Here is a 19,113-nt window from a genome sequence, read left to right on the forward strand (position 1 = left end):
TGGCAGAATCCTTGCCCCAGATGTCACAGTGCAGCTATGGCTGATTCCAGCCAGCTGGGGGCGGGGTGCTCCTCACAGATCCCTTACCTCGATTATGTTGCAAGAGTACAATAGTAGGATTGACAATTGTCGTGGAGGGGTAGGCAGATGATGGCTTGCTAACTGGTGCAAAGGTCTGGGAATCAGTTCCAACGCGCGATGAAGAAACTTCATTTAGTAGAGGACTTGAGTCCTGAAAAGAGAAAACAAACGTTGTCACTAACTGCAACTACGTGAAACCAAGAGGTACCGCTTTTTAAAAAGAAGAGAATTAAAGCTTTACAGGGACCTTAATTATAAAAAGAAATGTAACCAGTGAGACATATTAATTCCAGTTAGGTAAGTTTAATCTGGAATGTTTGTTCTCTTTGTTGGGATTAGTAAAGGGAGAGAAGGAAGGTGACTGTTACTCGAAGTCTCAGCAACGTCATTCATTATTTTCATCTGGTCATAACTGTGGCTCAATCCGGTTACTGAAAAAGCAAATTCAAAGAAGCATAACATGCAAAACTCATGCAATCCCCAATGCAATCTGAGAACAAAAGGTGGTTTAATTGGGGAAAATCAGGAAAGTTTAGTACTTGTTTAGAGCAACACGAGACACTGTGAGGACAAGAAGCCATTGACGTAAGAACAGGGAAGAGTTAAGCACTGGAACTCTTGGAAAGCTACTCTTACCTACACCACTGAACGACCCTACTGGCACTTACTTCTGAGATCTGGACATTATCTTGTCATACTGTGACATTTTCTCACTCTAATATTGACTGACAAAGATCTCTGAAGTAAAGACTTATGAAAATCCTGACTTGGAAATCCTGAGGTGTCTGCCAGAAATACCAATAAAATTATTACTACTAACATTATAATCTGCATGATGGGAATAATAGCAGTCTTTTTAAACACATGAAAATAGGACCTCAAAACGTAGTAAAGATATGTAGACAGTCTCCTCTATCATGCCTATAAATTTTGCAAAGTTTCTATTTTGAAGTTTACACATCCCAAAGCCACAATGTCATTCCCAAAAGGTTTGAAGAACAAGACTGATAGTTACCTTCTAGATAAAAGTGTAGCTCGAAGCAGTCAGTGTGCGCCACCAGAGACCAGCTGCTCTGTAAGTACCTGCAGGACAAGGGCTGTGCCTCCCTTCCTCCTCTTCCCCCTGCACCTAGCACAATGCCCTGCAGACCACGGGTGCTCAGTAAATGCCACACGGCTGACAGAAGTCGTCTACCAGCAAAGGTGTCTCTGAGCAACCTCTGTAGCAAGAGAACACGTGCCCACCAAAAGAGAGGATGTGAGTGTCAGGACCCGGGACAGCTCCTGACACACAGTAGGAGCTTCCTTTAAAACCAGCGGCTTGGGGCTTCCCTGGTGGCGCAGTGGTTGAGAGTCCGCCTGCCGCTGCAGGGAACATGGGTTCGTGCCCCAGTCCGGGAAGATCCCACATGCCTCGGAGCGGCTGGGCCCGTGAGCCGTGGCCGCTGAGCCTGCGTGTCCGGAACCTGTGCTCCGCAACGGAGAGGTCACAATAGTGAGAGGCCCGCGTACCGAAAAAAAGTTTTTTAAATACAATAATAATAATAAAAAATAAAAACACTGGCTTGGTCAGCTCACCTCTTCTGAAAGTGCCCTAATGTCACAGCTGTTAGTTATGAGTGGCAGCTCAGTTTAGAAAATAAAACCTTTCCCTAAGACTCAAGAGGCACAATATGATCTTGTTCAAAAAGTGCCTCATCTCAATTTCTTCTTTTGTATAGTGGAAAAGCAATTACACTTTTCCTAATTTACTTCCGAAGTGATGTAATAAAGATAAATCTGCCACTATGCCCCCAAGAAACACACAAAAAATCAGGCATACAGCTCCTTAAAGTATAAATGCCTGGATGGATCGTGTGAACATTAAGCATCTCACAAATTTTACTCTGGCGTAAATCTTATTTCTGGAACATCACAAAAATAGCTATTGGCTAAAAGAACCTGGATCAATTAACATGAATTTTCTTCCCTCTTACTCTCCAATCCCTGCAGATGGAGCAGATATCAACTTGCGGCTTGGCCACCATCCACAGGGGCTCCTGTTCCTCTTGACAATTCTCACTCATTGCAGGAATCCAACCAGTTTCCTTTTTCACCTCTTACTGTTTGTACCCAGGGCCAAACCAGAAGTTATCGGGCCAAAGGAAGTCCTCCTGGGAAGTCAGTACCAGGCTGACCAAACAGGTTTGAGAAATTGAGGACACTGTCCCCACTAATCTGTCCTGGCATACATGAGACAAACTCAATATGAAAATCTAGATCTATGCAAATGACAAAGTGTAGGGTACACAAGAAAGCTACTCATGATATACTAGTGCACTAAAAATAAGATTTGCTTTACATGATGCTCCAGAGAAACATTCTGTGCCTGTACTGTCCAAAACAAGAGTGGCTTTCTAAATGCACCTACAAATTAAGCTGGGGTGAGGAGAATGCATCAGCGAACAATCTAGCACTTTCCTCCAACAGGGCTGAGTGGAAAAGCTCAAAGCTAGGGTAGCCAAAGCCCCTGGGCCACATTTGGCCAGGTCCTCACCTGACCGTGATGTGCTGTATCTAGAGATTAGAGAAGAGGACCCTGCCCGGGATGTAGCCTTTCCCAGCTTTGGCGTGCCTGATATCTCACTGTAATTTCTCTTACAAGTCAAAAACCAAGTTTCCTTCCTGCTTTCTGTGTGACTGGCTTCAGTTTAATGAGCCACTGGAGCCAGTTTTGTAGGCATACCTCTTTCCACAGAGGGATGTCAATGAACGTTTAATTCCAGCAGCCAACTGCATGACCCACTAGGTTGCTACATTTTAAAATGTGGTCCACAGATCCTCAGCGTCAGAATCCCCCAGGATGCCTGTTACCACATCTCAGTCCTCGGCCCCTCCCCAGACCCACTCAATCAGAAACTCAAGGCGTATAACCTCAGAGGATCCCATGTGCGCTACACTTGAGCACCAATACACCACTCAGATAAATCCTGTTCACAGCTGTGCCCACAGAAACTAGCAGGAAAACTAGAACGTGGCAGGAACTCAATGATAAACTGCTACTTAGTCAGCCACTTATTTTTGAGGAGCTCTGGTCCATTTGCTAGGGTAACCCCTCAGCCCCAAAGCTAACAGTTACTGGGCGCTCTCTGTGTGCCAAGCCCTGCATCAGAAACTTCTGCGTACTCAGTTGCACTGCACCCACAGCCCCGACAGATCTGTGCGTCCCCATTTTACGACTCACACTGAGGTTCTTGCAACTCTCTCAGCTCCCAGGGCTCCTGAGGGGAGAACAGACTGAGCCCTTTGACTTGGCCTTTCCTCTAAAGCACTTGGGCTTTCCCATTACGATGGGGTCTCGTCCCTCGCAGGACAGGACCTGAAGTGTCGGGACACTCTAACTTCCCATGACCACTGGGGCAGGTACTGTTTTGCATCAAAAGCCCCTGGCAGCCACCCTGCAGGGGCCCCAGCAATTTTCTGCCTTTTGAGGAAACAGTGCTAATGCTTGTACCAGGCTTATATATCCATTTGCTCAATTAAACTTTTTTTTTAAACCCACTCTCTGCCATTGCTGTATATAAAAGAGAGTTTGCTTACTTGCAAAATCAGCATGAGTGAATCTTTCCCTCCCCTAGAACCTCCCTGCTCCCTGTTAGAGAAACAGTTAGCACCATGCCTACTGATGGCTTTTCCACGCAATTCCTCAGCTTTCCTCCGCTCTCCGCACTACATCTGCCTGGCCTACGAGGAGCACAGCTAACCAAAGGAAAGGGCACAGAGGTGGTCTGCTCTGCAGGAAGATGTGCATTCCAAACAGGACAGAGAGGAAGAGTGTCTAGAGAGGTTGCTGAACAGCCACAAGGGGCCCACGGAACACACAGGGGAGGCATGCTCTAGTGAAAGCAAACACGGTTCCCGTCATCACACAAGCACAGGGCAGCCAACATCTCTCAGAACTTAGTACTTGAGTCAGAAAGGGTTTTCTGGTTTTTCTTTCTTTTCTTTTTTTTTTTTCTCTTTACTGCCGGGAGCAGACATTCAGGAAGGCTGTGAGGAAGGGGATCTAGCAAGCTTACGGTACTCGAAACAGCTCCCGTGAGGCCAGGCTCCGAGATTCTGCGGAGGCCCTCGGGGACCGGAGGGACCAGCGGAGGCGGTGGTGAGAAGGATGGCGGTGTCTGGCTAACGGGGGGGAGGGAGCCAGGAGTGCTGGCTGGCTGGCTGTGGTGAGACCGCCTCTGCAGATGAGGGGGAATGAAATCGTCTAGAGTCGGCAAGGTCAGAGGTGAGCCGGCAGGGACGGCCGCCGGGACCGGGGGGCCGTGGGGCCCCAGAGATGCTGGAGGTCTGTCAGTGCCTTCGTGCCCTCTGTCAGTGTTAACCAGGTAGAGAGGGACAACTATTACCTCAGGCTGGGCTGGGCTGGAGGAAGTGGCATCCTGTAGGAAATAAGGGGGTCATTACGTAAAGGGGTACGGCAGGGAAGAAAGAATTCCATATTTAAACAGCTGAGAGCGGACATGCAGTGATGTACGCTGAGAAATATTTAATCAGCGCCCTTTCCTCAGAGTACACGAGACAGTCAGTGCTAGCCAGTTGGCCTCCTAACACTATGACACAGAGGGAACCCCGTCCAAGTTTACTTTCCACCCATCTATTTTTGAGTCCTTTTAACACTTGAGAAACAGAGAACAACAGAACAGGCAGGCAGGCTGTGTTTAACCCCAAAACTGCTTGCAGAGCCTGAAAGTTTGGGAGTAAATACAATCTCTTTGGCACCTTGTTACAAGACACATGTAACATAATAGTTCACCATATTATTAGTTTACGGATTCCAGGCTCCAGCATACTTACGTATTTACAGAAAATAGAGGCGGGGAGACGCAGGGAGGACTGTGCTGAGATGCTGAGACAGAAGGGTTTGGGCCTCAAGCTGCAGCACCATTCACGAGGAAAAGGAAGTAGGGCGGCCCAGAAAACAAACAAGCTGCTTGCATGAGTTTTCGAAAGAGACGGTGTAGGAGACACACAAACATTCCTAATTCCTTGCCTTGGCTGGGTAACAGGGCTGCAAAAGGTAAGGTTCTTTTCTCTTCCGGTTTTCGGGATCAGAGGTAACCTGGGGGTCTAGCACAGGTGGTCTCACTGCGTCTGCTGATGAAGGCCGAGTCCCCGGGGAAGGACTCTCGCCACGGCTAACGGCATCCTTACGGATGTCAGAGAATAGCTTGGGAGGGCCAGGAGAAGGAGCAGAGGGTGGCTTCCCCGCGCCGGCTGTGCAGGAGGCAATGCTGGGAGCCCGTGCTTGAGTGCCCGCAGCTTCCAAGGGAGTGCCTTTGTCTGGGTCATGTGCAACACCAGAGAGGTTTGCCGATGCCACGGGGCGAATGTTACGGGATAAACAAGGTACATATAAGCTGCTGACCTTTTTATTCCCAACTGCCTCATGACGTGGGTTAGAGCTCACATTCTCTCTATAAACTGTCCTGGCAGCTGCACAGCACTGCTGGGGGTGGGACCAAGCACTGGGGAGCGTGGAACCCGGAAGTGAGGGCCCAGGACACAGCACACCTTTGGGCGCTAATCTGGCTGCCGGGGGGACGGAGACAGCCTGGGGTCGTGAGGGGCTCTGCTGGCTGGGGGTGCCGGGTGGGATGTAGGGCTTTGGTGAGCTCAGGTAAAGGGAGTCCTTGAAGGAACTGCGGGTGCCGGGGGGCTGCCATGCAAAGCAGTCCTCTTGAGGGAGAGGAGGGCATGGGGGAGAGACGACCTTTGGTAGTATTTTTAAGACACAATAAAAAGAAAGAAAGAGGAGGGGAAATGGAAAGAAGGATGACCATTAGAAATAGCACAACATTACCTGAAGAAAAAACAATTCTGGACACGTTTTTAAGCAAATCCTCAGACTCCTCATGGCCCGTACATTTTTCCTTGTGGTAAAGCCAAGGACTGAATCCTACTCACCTGGAGAGGCAGGCCTGACTCTCCTTTACATCACAGGGAGGCTGAGCTCAGCCCAGGTGCTAAGTCAGGTTGACACGAGTCCTGGGTTGACCTGTACCGTCTGAGACCTCCTGACCCAAGAAGGGTGCCCAAGGGTTAAACGCCAGTGGAAGAAGCCCCAGAGGCCCCAGTTTTCTCCAAACCTCAAAGATTTTCCTCTTTGTACCTTCAGCATTAAAAGTTTAAGTTCCCTCCAACTCGAGTGTCTTCCATTCTTTTCCCTCAGGAAACGGACAACTGGAAGAATCATCCTTAGTTGTTCACAGGAGGCAGCCGTCTTAATTGAGTCACTAAGATTTAGCACTCAGTTCCATAAGCGTAACAAATTAAAACTCACCAAGAAGAGAATGCTAGCTAAGGACTTAGAATCCACACGTGCTCTTGTCTCAGAGGAAACAATTTGATGGAACTAATTATTAGAAGGAAGACAGGCATGAGATTAAAAGCATGCAGTCTCCCATTTTTGACGCACCCAGAACAAAGAGACCAGGCAATGAAGCATCTGACTGGATTGGACTGTGCCTGTTTACCAAATTCCAGACCATTCCTCATTCCCACCCAGCCCACCAGGCACAGACAATCCTAAAAGGGGGTGATCAGCCTCAGGCTCATGGTTTAAGCCCAAAGCTCTGGTTCCAGGCTCAGAGCTAGAAAACTGTAGTTCCCACCTCATTCCCTCTCCCTCAACACAGCCCCTCACTCCTCCCTGGGTCTCAGCGAGGCAGAGGGTCAGGAAATGCGGTAAATCTCCAGATGATCCTCATTTCAAGGACAGCCACCTGTCAACCTGTGGCTCAACTTGGAATCAAGTAAGATAAGTTTATTTTCCTAATGTTATGGACTGGATGTGTGACCCCTCAAATTCTTAAGTTGAACCCCTAACCCCAAGTGGTGGCATTTGGAGATGGGGCCTGTGGGTGGTAATTAGGGTTAGATGAGGTCATGAGGGTGGGACCCCATGATGGGATAGGGGTCCTTATAAGAAGAGGAAGAGAGACCAGAGCCCTGTCTTTCCACCAGGTGAGGACACAGTGAGAAGGCAGCTGTCTACATGACAGGAAGAGAGCCCTAACCGGGAACCTAACAGGCTGGCACCTTGATCTTGGACGTCCCAGCCTCCAGAGCTGTGAGAAATAAATGTCTGTTGATTAAATCACCTGTCTTTGATACTTTCTTATAGCAGCCTAAGACACCTAGATTTTCTTCACTGGCCCCTATCTTTAAAGATAGCCCAGTATGAGAAGAAAATGAGAACCTTCTACTAAATTGCACAGGTAAAGTATATTAGAGTTTGATTGATAAATGGCAAAGGGATTGTGACCCCAAACTGGGAGGGTGCAAGGGTGTGGGCCTATTTGTATTTTATTTTTATTTTTTGTGGAGTGCAGGCAGCAAGGGGGAAGGAATGCTAGTGAGGGTAAATAAATGAGAATAAAGTATGAGTCTGGACTAGAATATTAACCCAGAGACAGTAAACAACCCATCCCTCAGCAAGCTAGGTTAACTTGATGCCTATCCTTTCCACAGGGTGCCCAGGACACTGCCAGTGGAATGTGGCCATGTTTACCAGCCAAAAATACAAAATGTATTTTCAGTCATTAGTAGGAGCAAAACCATCCAGATGTACTCTCGGTTTCAGTGAACTTAGGCTGGAGGTTGGGGTGTACTCACAGACTAAAATGATGCTCTCTAGAAACAAAGCACTTGACCAAGCACGCACAAAAGGGACCGCGGGTAAGTTGATGATGGTTGCCAGGGAGGTAAGTAAAAGGCAATTTTGAGTTAGGCTCAAATTTACTTTTACTTCGAGCTCAAGTGTCCCACATGTGATTTCTTCTTGCCCAAAGACAGAAATCGGTTTCAATGACTTTTTAACTTAATTTGGCTGTGGCCATATAAGGTGCCAGGGCTGCATTATAACAGGCCTGGGCCTTCCCAGGGCTCTGACCTTGTAGAGAGGACGCTTCCCCAGAGTGTTGACAACGCACTCAGAGCCAAGGCCTTCCTGTCCTGGGGCTCCTTTTAGCTCTAGAGAAGGAGGGGAATAGGCACAGTCACTTTACATGTAAGGAACTACTTTCTGTTTTATTGTGAACATTGTGGGAACCATATAGGCAGTTGGCATTCCTCCCCAGCTGGCTACTAATGAAATTCCATTTATCTTTTTAGAAGATGGGGTGGTGACAAAAATGGGGCTGCTTGAAGAATCTGACATGTTCCTAGTATGTACAGTTCCAGAAACTATCAATCCCTGCCTCCACTGGGGATCCCCAAGATGATGCTGTCAGAGAGGGGAAAGCCCTGATTCTGTGTCGCTGCGGGTAAGGAGAGCAGGGTAGCAGGAGGAAAGGCAGATGCATCAGGAGATAGGATTCCCCTCTGGCCCGTGTGTCCTCGGACTCCAACTCAATCCTTAGGAGGAGATGCTAGGCCTGTAGGTGTCTGAGAGCTGTCTTCATCTGAAACCAAGCCAGAGTAGTCAGCAGCCCAGCCCACCTTGGCTTTGTCTAAGCCAGCATATACTTACAGCTCTGGCAATAGCTAGAGACAAGAAGTCATTTTTGCTTTCAGAAAATGAATCTATGACCTAAAGCCTCTTGAAAGTTGGATGGCCAATTTTACACTGAATATACAGAATAACACCTCTACATCAGCAATATGCCAGGTATCCTTTCAGACACCCAGGTAAAAAGAAAATTCTCGGATAGTGACAGATGAGAAAATGCATACACTATTCGTAGGCCATATTACAGGATGACTATCCTTGTTATGAGGCTCACCCTTACAAACTCCTTGAGGGCAATGTTTACACAGTGATCCAAACACAACAAATGCTCAGTAAAGTTGCTGTAAGTACATGTATTTAAAGGGGATTTTTATTTACTTCACACGCTGTTAAAATTCTCTCTATAGAAGAGCTATTTAAGAAGCCAAAAGGAATTAGTGAGCTACCCTTTGGGCTAAGTCCCTGATAGTGGAAGAGGAGGTGCTTCGACACTTGCCTTGAATTGATCAGAACTATTTCCTACCCTTGATATAGAGCCAACTGTATCCAACCTGGAAAACGCCAAGAAGGAAGTGTGCCTGCCACCAGCAGCAGATTAGATGCTGGGAAAGGTCTTAGAAACAGGCAAACTATGGCCAGTCATTTACCAGACAACAGACCTCCCACATCCCGAGTCTAATGAGGACTTCAGGAGGCCAGGCCCATTCACAGCTCCTGGCCCTGACCAGCGGCCCTGCATGCACGTGGCAGTAGCTACAGGAGACAGGCCATGGTAGGGGCGGGGAGGCTGAGTAGTGCTGCCTTGGCAAACGATTCAGCAACCTCCTCTAAGCCTGGGAGACAAGGGTCTGCAAAGGGGAAGGAAGGCATCATCTCGGACTTGGTTTCATTCCAGGGACGAGCGCAATTTTATGTCCTCACGAGCAGAACCCAGAGGATTATCGGAGAAGTGGGGGTGGGAACAAGGAAGGCACGTGGATTCCCCGGGCTCCTTGCGAGTTGTGGGAGCATGTGCACAGAAGACAGGCAGGCGCAGGGGGGTGGACTGCGTAGGGAACACATTTCTGCCGCATTTTTTTGAGCAGCGCAGCTCTATTTAAAAGAAAGGATTGCTCTGTTCCATGGATATTACTCTGCTATATAAAAACACTCTTCACAGATTGCCTGAATTAAAACAGGGTCTATTACTTTCGTCAAGATGGCAAAGTAGGGAAGTCCCTGGCAGTCCAGTGGTTAGGACCCTTGCTCTCACTGCTGAGGGCCTGAGTTTGATCCCTAGTTGGGGAACTAAAATCCCATAAGCTGCACAGTGCAGCCAAAAAAAAAAGGCAAAGTAGCAACAGGAAGGGGAAGAAAGAAAGATGAGGAAAACAACTTAGGGGGAAAACTTAAGCAAAGTTATTCCTACTGCAAGTTGTACAACGTGGGGTACACTTTCTTTTGTAGGGTAGCACTAGGCAGTGTAAAGCCCGCTGTACTGCCATTCTGGCTTCTGCCTGCTTCTAGGCTGCTGGATTCCGCGCTGGCCACAGCTCCCTGATCTTAATCTGTAAGGACGGAGCTGCTGAAACTCCTACAGCCTCAACACGAGCAAATTAATGAAATAAACACAAGAGTGCAGTCGCCTTCTGAATATTATGCTCTAAAGAGTTTTCATAAAACAGGCTCAGACCTTTTTCCCACCTGGCATTCCCTCTTTCAGAACATTTCCACACACGTTTCAAACCTACGGAATACTGGGCTTATGCTTCTGATACCCTGCCTGGTACAGACCAGCCTCATCCCATACATCTGCTTCCCTTGACCCCAACTTCTCCCTAACTCTGGTCTTCCCGGGGCTTTTTCAGAGGTGGCCAAAAGTGGGACTCAGAAGCCAGTCCATCATCCAACTGGGCGAGCAGGAAGTCACAAGTGCAAGCTAAACGACTCAAGAACAGTCCCCACCCCGTCCTTGGGTGCCCACCTACCTGAGGCTTGTCCGAAGGAAGGTTGGGATGCACACTTCGGTAGCCCTTGGCAACGAGTGGAGAGGGCTGGGCATTTCCATTGGCATCAGCATTGGAAGGAAGCCTCCACTCATCTGAGAGATGAAAAAAAAGAAGAAACCCCTCACTCACAGGAACACTCCCTGGTTCTCCTCTTAATTGAAGGGTTCCCCTCTAATTGAAGGGTTCCTGGTGGAAGGCAGGGACAGAAAGGATGAAAGAGAAACCATACCTGCTGAGGAATTCTCTGACTCCAGAACTACGTGTGGCGCACAAAGGATAAAAACAAGAAGGGGGGAAAACAGAAATGGTTACGTTTGCAGGAAACAAGCACGTACTGCACAGAAAGACGAAACTCCAGCACTCCGTTGCCTGACACAAAATGCCCTCAGTCACGATGGTCTAATTACCATAGGAACCCACTCTAAACCATGATGTGCTCACAGGCGCTGACCTTTGAAAACACAAGGCTCACATTCACAGTAATGAAGAAACAATTGTTCTTGACATTCTTATTTTACAGACAAAAAGGCCACAGAACTCTCCTGTCCAGTCCTGACTCACTAACTTGCATTCCCCTTTTATAAGCCTGACGTGGGCCCAGAATGACCTCTCCTCATCAGCAGCCTGGGCTAATTAACAGACCCGGAGAGGGAGACATCGATAAGCACTTTTTCCATGGCTGTTGGTGCTGCGCAAAGGGGAGAACATGATTTAAGCCCCAAGGTATCTGCTGTGATAAGGGCTTTTTTTCCTCCCTGCCTGCCTTTCTTCTTTCCATTAAACCAGCTACATAAACATTTCAAAATCTAATCACCCTGAGTTTTCCTCATACTACAAGGCACCCTTGTCCCCCTTCAGCCAGCTACCACCCTGCCCTCCATCTATGGCCTGGAGCAGCTCAGAGACCCTAAACCTCTCCTAACCTGAGCAGCACCGTGAGGCAGGACGGCGCAGTGGTCACAAGCTTGGCTGGGAAGGCAGCTGGACCTCAATTCAAATCCTGGCTCCTCCACCTATGGGCTCTGTGGCCCTGGGCAAGTTATAAGCCTCAGTTTTCCCATATGAAAAATGGGGGTAACGATATGCCTGCTTCATACATGTTGTTTTAAGAATTAAAAGATATAATGCATGAGAGATGCTTAGAACAGTGCCTGGCAGAGCTCAGTAACGTTTGTTGTTTACCACCATCTTCTGTATCACCTCTTGTCTCTATTCTCTATCTTCCATGTAGCCCAGGGGTTAGCAAACCTTTTCTGTAAAGGGCCAGTTAGCAAATACTTTAGGCTTTGACGGCCATATGGGCTCAGTCACAACTATTCAACTCTGCTGTTGTAGCACAAAAGCAGCCGCAAACAATATCAAGTGAACGAGGGTGGCTGTGTTCCAATAAACCTTTATTTGTGGAAACTAGAGTTTGAATTTCATGTAGTTTTCACATAGCACATTCTTTTTCTTTCAACCCTTAAAATATAAAAACCCAGATGCAAGAAAAAAGCGTCCTCATGCTTTCTGTCCAATTGTGGCAGCCCAGATTGAAGAGGGAAATTTCTTTTGCAACTCAGAAGTAACCTTGTGAACAGTAAACCAAAGCCTGCTTTATTCCAAAGAAGAATTTGAGTTTACAAGAAAAGTATTGGAAAATTATTCCCCTACACCCTTGCCTTCTTATTGATTCCACTTTTAAAAGCATAAGAGCCAAGTCTCATTAAAGGCAAGCCAAAAAATATTATATATACACACACATGTATGTGTGTGTACACACACACACACACACACACACCATCCCTTGTTAAAGGGATGTACAAAAATAAGCATAGGCCAGATTAGGCCCAAGCGCCACAGTCTGCCAACCCCTCATGGAGCCAGTCCCTTAATTTCCTCCTCCTCTCTGGTTGCCTCCTTATCTCACCCTATATAAAGAGGGGAATAAAGCACTGCAGCTCTCACAGCCCAAGGCTCCATTTCAATGTGCGTTCCTCAGGGATCAAGCCAAAAATTATATATACACACACATGTATGTGTGTGTACACACACACACACACACACACACCATCCCTTGTTAAAGGGATGTACAAAAATAAGCATAGGCCAGATTAGGCCCAAGCGCCACAGTCTGCCAACCCCTCATGGAGCCAGTCCCTTAATTTCCTCCTCCTCTCTGGTTGCCTCCTTATCTCACCCTATATAAAGAGGGGAATAAAGCACTGCAGCTCTCACAGCCCAAGGCTCCATTTCAATGTGCGTTCCTCAGGGATCAGAGATGGGCTTTCCGGATCGAACGTCTTTCTAAGTGCCAGACACTGTTGGCCACTTTTGCATATATTTAGTATTTAATTCAGTGTACACAAGTCTGTGAGGTAGGCAGTCACTCTGCTTCATGGATGAAAAAACAGAGAGGCCAATTGACTGGCTCAAAGTCACACAGCCAGAAAGTGATAAAGCAGTCAGCCCAGGTCTCCAGAATCAAGTGCAGCACTCTGTCCACCACCCACGGCCACCAACCCTGCCATCTGCCACAAAGCAGAGCCTACATTCCAGGGAGATGGCGGAAGCCAAAGGGTGTCAGAGCAAAAGGCCAGGCAGGGGAAAAGGTTTCAAGTGATTTGCATCCATGTACAGCAGTCTATCTGCATCAGAGTCACCAGGAGTGCTTGTTAAAACACAGAACGCAGGGCCCCATCCCCAGAGTTTTTGACTCAGAGGAGAAGTGAGGCTTGAGAATTTGCATTTCTAACATGTCTCCAGGTTATAGTAAGGCTGCTGGTCCATAACCCAAAGCTCACTTTGAGAATCACTGAAATACTAATGTACACTCAAAAACATCCTTACTCTGGGAAACCATATCCATTTTTGCAAATTTCGTCCTCCTCTAAAATGAGGTTTTTATAACCTGTTTCAGTTGTACATTCTTTTAGCAGGTTGGCTGTCACATTTCTGCCACTCCCTTAGGGACAATTCCCAGATATCTGTCTTCTTGTCCCAACCACATGGCTGGGAAATTTACAGGACTTGATTTTTACTCACATTACTGCGATGTACCAGCTCGTGCAATCAAGGACAAGCTGTTAATCACCCTAAATTTCACTGTTTCCATCTATAAAATATAATCCTTACCCCACATACACCACACAGGGTTGCTGAGGTCAGGTACGTGACGTGTCCTAAAAGTGACCGTTTTTAAAAAATTTTTATTGGAGTAGAGTTGGTTCACAGTGTTGTGTTAGTTTCTGCTCTAGAGCCAAGTGAACCAGTTATACATGTACTTATTTCCACTCTTTTTCAGGTTCTTTTCCCATATACATCATTACAGAGTATTGAGAAGTCTTCCTTGTGCTATACAGCAGGAAAAGTGACCATTTTAACACTCACTAGTGCATCTATCCAGATCCTGGCCCCGAGATTTCCTTGCACCCGCAGGCCTTCAGATACCAGGTGACACACTATGAAAATGTTTCTCCTTCCTCCCCTGTATCTATCACTTTTACTATCTCATCTTCCTTCCTACGTTATTTCTAGTCCAGCTTTGTCAAGTCATTCTATCAAATTTATTTGATTTACACACACGCACTAAATGTCAATAGATTCTTTAAAAAAAAAATTTTTTTTTATACAGCAGGTTCTAATTAGTTATCTATTTTATACATATTAGTGTATATATGTCAATCCCAACCTCCCAGTTCATCCCCCCCCCCCCCCGCCCCCACTTCCCCCATCTTGGTGTCCACACGTTTGTTCTCTACGTCAACAGGTTCTGATGAGGGGCTATCAATAAAGGATGTGAACTTTGTACATGGATGTGGAGGCATGTTATTTTGTCTGCTCTTTGGCTGGGTTGGTTCTATTCATGTGATGTTGGCACACAGATGTGTCGTGGAAAGCTGAGGTGAGTCTGTTCCTCCAAAACCCTTAGGTATCATAAAGGGACTGTCATTGTGGAATCAGACAGCCTAGTTTGAATCCTGTTTTGCTCACTGCATATTCTGCAGCAAGGGACATAGCCTCATCTGTGAAATGAGAAATTTCTCTCTCATCATAAGGACTAAGTGGAAGTATGTGGCGTAAAGTGTGTGCTTAGTAAGATCGGGATCCAAAGCATAAGGGGAAAAAAATTTCCCAGACACAGCAATTAGAGCAGTTGACTCTGCCATTTGATAAATAGCCTTAAGAACATAATATCCTCAGGAATCAACCCACTTTTTCTTCTCATTCCAAGTCTTTAAACTGTTCCCCTTACCCTGTCCCCAAAAAGGCAGTTCCCAGGACTCTTCAGAACATTCCTTTCTTATTTAAAAGGGCTGCGTTCCTGACGTTTCATCCTCCTTCATCTGTTACCTACTCTTCTGAACCTTGAAGGTTGGTAGCAGCCCAGGGCCATTTGTGTCTGAGGGTGGCAGGTGAAATTTTATGTACATGATCATCAATTATTAACTCTTGGTTAGGGAGACTGTCAAAATGCTTCTCTCAATAAATGTTAGCTCAGAGCTCCCGTGATGGAGGAGGGCCTTGGAAAGCTGGGTCCCTCAGGAGGTTTTGCAGCACTGAGGAGACCAAGCCTTTTCATGAGAAGTTTAATTTATTTTGCCTTATCTTTTTCTCCATCTATTCTTTTTTTTTTTTTTGTGGTATGCGGGCCTCTCACTGCTGTGGCCTCTCCCATTGCGGAGCACAGGCTCCGGACGTGCAGGCTCAGCAGCCATGGCTCACGGGCCCAGCCGCTCCGCGGCATGTGGGATCTTCCCGGACCGGGGCACGAACCCGTGTCCCCTGCATCGGCAGGCGGACCCTCGACCACTGTGCCACTAGGGAAGCCCCATCTATTCTTTATATACAATCTTTTCTGGCCTGTGGCCACAGCTTACTTATTTTCCTTTATCTCACTCTGTACTAATTTCATTTTGGTCTGTTTTAAGCTTGTTTTGCTGATCACTTCTTGGGATCTCAGGACACTTTTCATTGAGTTAGATCTGTGTTTCCTGGTAGAGAATCCACGAGTTAGAGGAAAGGTGTTAAGAGTGGGTCTAAGAGCGTTCCATACTTTGTTTAATTTTTATTTGTGCTGTGTGTTAAAGAATTTACTCTTCCCCAAAAGGAGGTCTGGCCTTTGCCCTCTGGCTTCCAGGAGTTAATCTCTAAGCCCTTGGAATGTCATCCTGATAGGACTGTCTTTGTGCTAAACCAATAACGTGACTTAGGTTGGGGGCCTTTGAGCTCAACCTCCTAAGGGACTGGAGAGTGAGACGAACCACTTGGGCAGTGGATAACACCTATGTAATAGAGCCCCAATGGAAACCATGGACACCACAGCTTGTATGCCCTTCATGGCTGGCAGTGCTCTGAGCATGTTCTCACACGCACTGCTGGGAACTAACACGCCCTGACTCCACAGGAGAGGGACCACACCAACTCCATGCTTCCTTCTTTTAGCTGATTTTAATCTGTATCCTCTCCCTGTAATAAACCAGAACTGTGGGTATAACAGCTTTCAATGGGTTCTTTGAGTCCTGCTACCAAATTATCAAACCTGAGAGTGGCTGTGGGAATCCCCTGACCTTGCAGTTGGTGTCACAGTGAGAGTCTTCTCTTGTGGGGACTTTTGCCTCCAACTATTTCTCATTTGGCCCCCTTTTCTCACACATGAGCTCACGAAAAAGACTCTTAGTTAATGGGGGTAGGGAATGTCTAACTATTTTAATGTCAATTTTCTTATCTTTTTGCTACTGTCATTTCTCGAGAGCAAATGTGAGGAAATGAGTTGACTGCAGGTCCAAGAATCTTTACATCCATAGCTAACTTTGCAGTCAAGAATCAGACAGGAAGGATGGGAGCCAACTGGCACAGAACAAGGTATAAGTGTCGAACTGAACTTTGGCTTTTGAGTCAGAACACAGGGATTGATGGTCTCCAGGCCATACCAGACAGGAAGCTTCGTACAGCGCCCACCACCAGTTCAGGCTCCCTGTCTCCTCTTGAGTAAGATCACCGTGACCTGGGGACACAGGTGGAGCCACACCTGAACCAACAGGGCCATTACCCAAACCTGGCCAAGCTATTATACCAGGAAGCAGGAATAAGAGGCCTCTCTTGGAGGCCGGGAGTCAGCATTAAGATTACTGTAGCTCTTTCCAGATGGTTCAGATCCCAAAACCTAGGTCTACATTCAGAGATTAGGAGGGTGGTCAGGGATCCAGAGTCAAGCTACCACTGAGGGCAGGAGCCTGGAGGTTGGGTTTAAACTGGGCAACTCCGAGGGCTCCGTCTGTCACTCCACCTCAGAGAGCATCTCCACCCTCCCCATGTTCACTTGGATGCCAATGGCTCCCAAATCCACACCCTGGATTCCAAATTTCCAAATGCCTATTAGAAACTTCCTCCTAGGAGTCCTTCTCTTGCCAAGAAACTCAACACGTCAAGGAATGGAATCCAACATTCCTTGCAACTCCCCTCATAAATCCAGCATCTCCATGAGTGCCACATCTATTCTCCTAGTCAAGCAGGGAAGGCGCTTTCTGCTCAGCATGGAGCCCTACCTCTCCGCACTCCTTAAACACTGTGCCAAGCCCTGCCATTCCACTCTCCAAATACACTTCTCGCTTGGCCCCTGCTCGTCATTCCCACCACCACCATGCTGGGCCTAGACCCTCACAGCCTCTACGAGAAATTCCTGCAAGTCTAAGTGGCCTCCTGATCCGCAGAAACTAGAATGGTTTCCATTCAAGAGCACCTTGTACATGCCTGGCTCTGTGCTATATCTTGAGATGGAAGAGTTCACTGCACCCCAGCAACTCTATTAAGGTCATCTCCAGTTTACAGATGGGGAAAGTGAGGCTCTCCAAGGTTAATGTGCCCATATTACCAAGACAGTAAGTGGTACAGCTGAGCCTTGAGAGAGGACTGTGTGACTTGAGAGCGAGACCACCTCTCACAGGGTAAGGGAGCTGGAGCAAGGACTGGAAATAGGGGCCACCTCTGAAATGCGGGTGTCAAGGGGCCATACGGGGAAAGAAATCAGGCCACAGGTGCTGGGCAGTAACGTGGGACTGAAGCTTCCAGTTCAGGCAGATGATCAGCAACTTGGAGATCTACAGGGATGGAGGAATGTGGTAAAGCCAGGGAGCAATGCAGAGGGGAGACAGCCAGAGCAGCTGGGGCACAGATGCTGGCCCTGGTGGCAGGGGAGAGACCTGGACGCTATCTGACACCCGCTATCTGTGAAGAAGCTGGGAAAAGGAAGCACACCGAGTCCTTGGCAAGAGCCAAGCAAGGCTCCCTGCCTCACACTTGGGCTCCCAGTCCAGGCTAGCACAGCTGCCGGCAAATGCTGCTGAAAACTTTCCATGAGGCTGGTCAAGTCTCAGAGGCTTGGTGTGGGCCAGCAAGTTGTCATCCAGAGGCTCAGATGGAGGGAGTAGGCAGGGATGAGGAGGGCTGGGGAGCCACACGGACCCAGCCAGAGTCAAGGGCCAGCAGGATGCTGGCCAATGGCCAGTAGAGTAAGAGAACAAGATCTCTGTTCCTGACTGTTCCACCTCTGGAGGTGCATCCTCTTTTATCCTCACCTCCAGTGTTAACTCATTCCAGCCTGCTGTACACCTGATCAGTGTAATTTCCCCCCACCTCTACTCAACCCCAGCTTGTTCCTTTCCACCCAAACCGGCCTAGTGTACAATCCTGAATGTGTCCCCAGTGAATAGGGTTCTGTTTGTGTCAGGTTAATTCCCAAACTTCCCAAGTTCACAGAGCATTCTGGAACTAGAAAGGCTTGAAAACCATCTTTCCCAAGTCCCTCATACTTCACACATGCTTCAGAGGTGTGACATACGTGTGGTCAGAAAGCATGACAGCAGACTGGGGCTCCACACCCCACTCTCTGGTTGGAACAAACTGCCTCTTGTGCTCACATGATGCACCAAAATTTCTCTCCCTTTTCTTCCCTTCTCATCACAATCCCTGGTGACTCCCAGTGATGTCTGGCACCTATATGATGCAGAATGAATGTCTGCTGATTTGGATTCAATGACCTCTATTTATCTGGAGAAAAATAATCTACGAAGATTAATTTACTGTAAGGTGTGAACGACTGATAGCCATCCCCCAATCCTTCAGAGTATTTTCAATTTAAAACAAGATCTTTTCTTAATCCAAATTATCTGTTATAAATCTGTAAGGTATAGAATTATCTGGGGACTAGAGAGACCTTCCTTAAGTGCTCAAATCACTGCACTGGAGTGCAAACCTACAGACAGCAAGGTAAATAACAACATTGGGGCTCTATGTTAGTGCCGCATTGTGACCACCAGGGGGAGCTCAAGGCTCCCTCTCCTCCCTTTCACCATTCCCATTCACCACCAGAGGAAGGGCCAGGAGGTTGAGAGGTCATTTTATCGGGCCACGGGGCTGTAGGTATGGTCTTTCTCTTTAAATTATCCCTTAGGATTCTCTCTTTCCCGGAGGTCCTCCAGCTTGGGAGATGGATCTTCCCAGTGGCCCCACATCTCCTGGAGACCAGAGTGGCAAAGTACAGTAGGGAAAGAGGCAGGGGGGAGGTTTGGCAAA

General features: G+C 47.5%; 1 protein-coding gene across 1 annotated transcript in view; it reads right to left on the reverse strand.

The window, feature by feature from the left end:
• SORBS1 (sorbin and SH3 domain containing 1) overlaps positions 1-19,113 on the reverse strand; it is a 119,667-nt gene that overhangs the window by 88,784 nt on the left and 11,770 nt on the right. The window contains exons 5-8 of the mRNA XM_007471598.1: positions 10,790-10,816; positions 10,540-10,652; positions 4,140-4,502; positions 88-232 (exon numbers count right to left, since the gene is read on the reverse strand). Coding sequence (XP_007471660.1) covers positions 88-232; positions 4,140-4,502; positions 10,540-10,652; positions 10,790-10,816 — 648 coding nt within the window. The remainder of the gene's footprint in view (positions 1-87; positions 233-4,139; positions 4,503-10,539; positions 10,653-10,789; positions 10,817-19,113) is intronic.

This window comes from Lipotes vexillifer, unplaced genomic scaffold (assembly GCF_000442215.2).
Source record: "Lipotes vexillifer unplaced genomic scaffold, Lipotes_vexillifer_v1.1 scaffold325, whole genome shotgun sequence".
NCBI classification, from domain to species: Eukaryota; Metazoa; Chordata; class Mammalia; order Artiodactyla; family Lipotidae; genus Lipotes; species Lipotes vexillifer.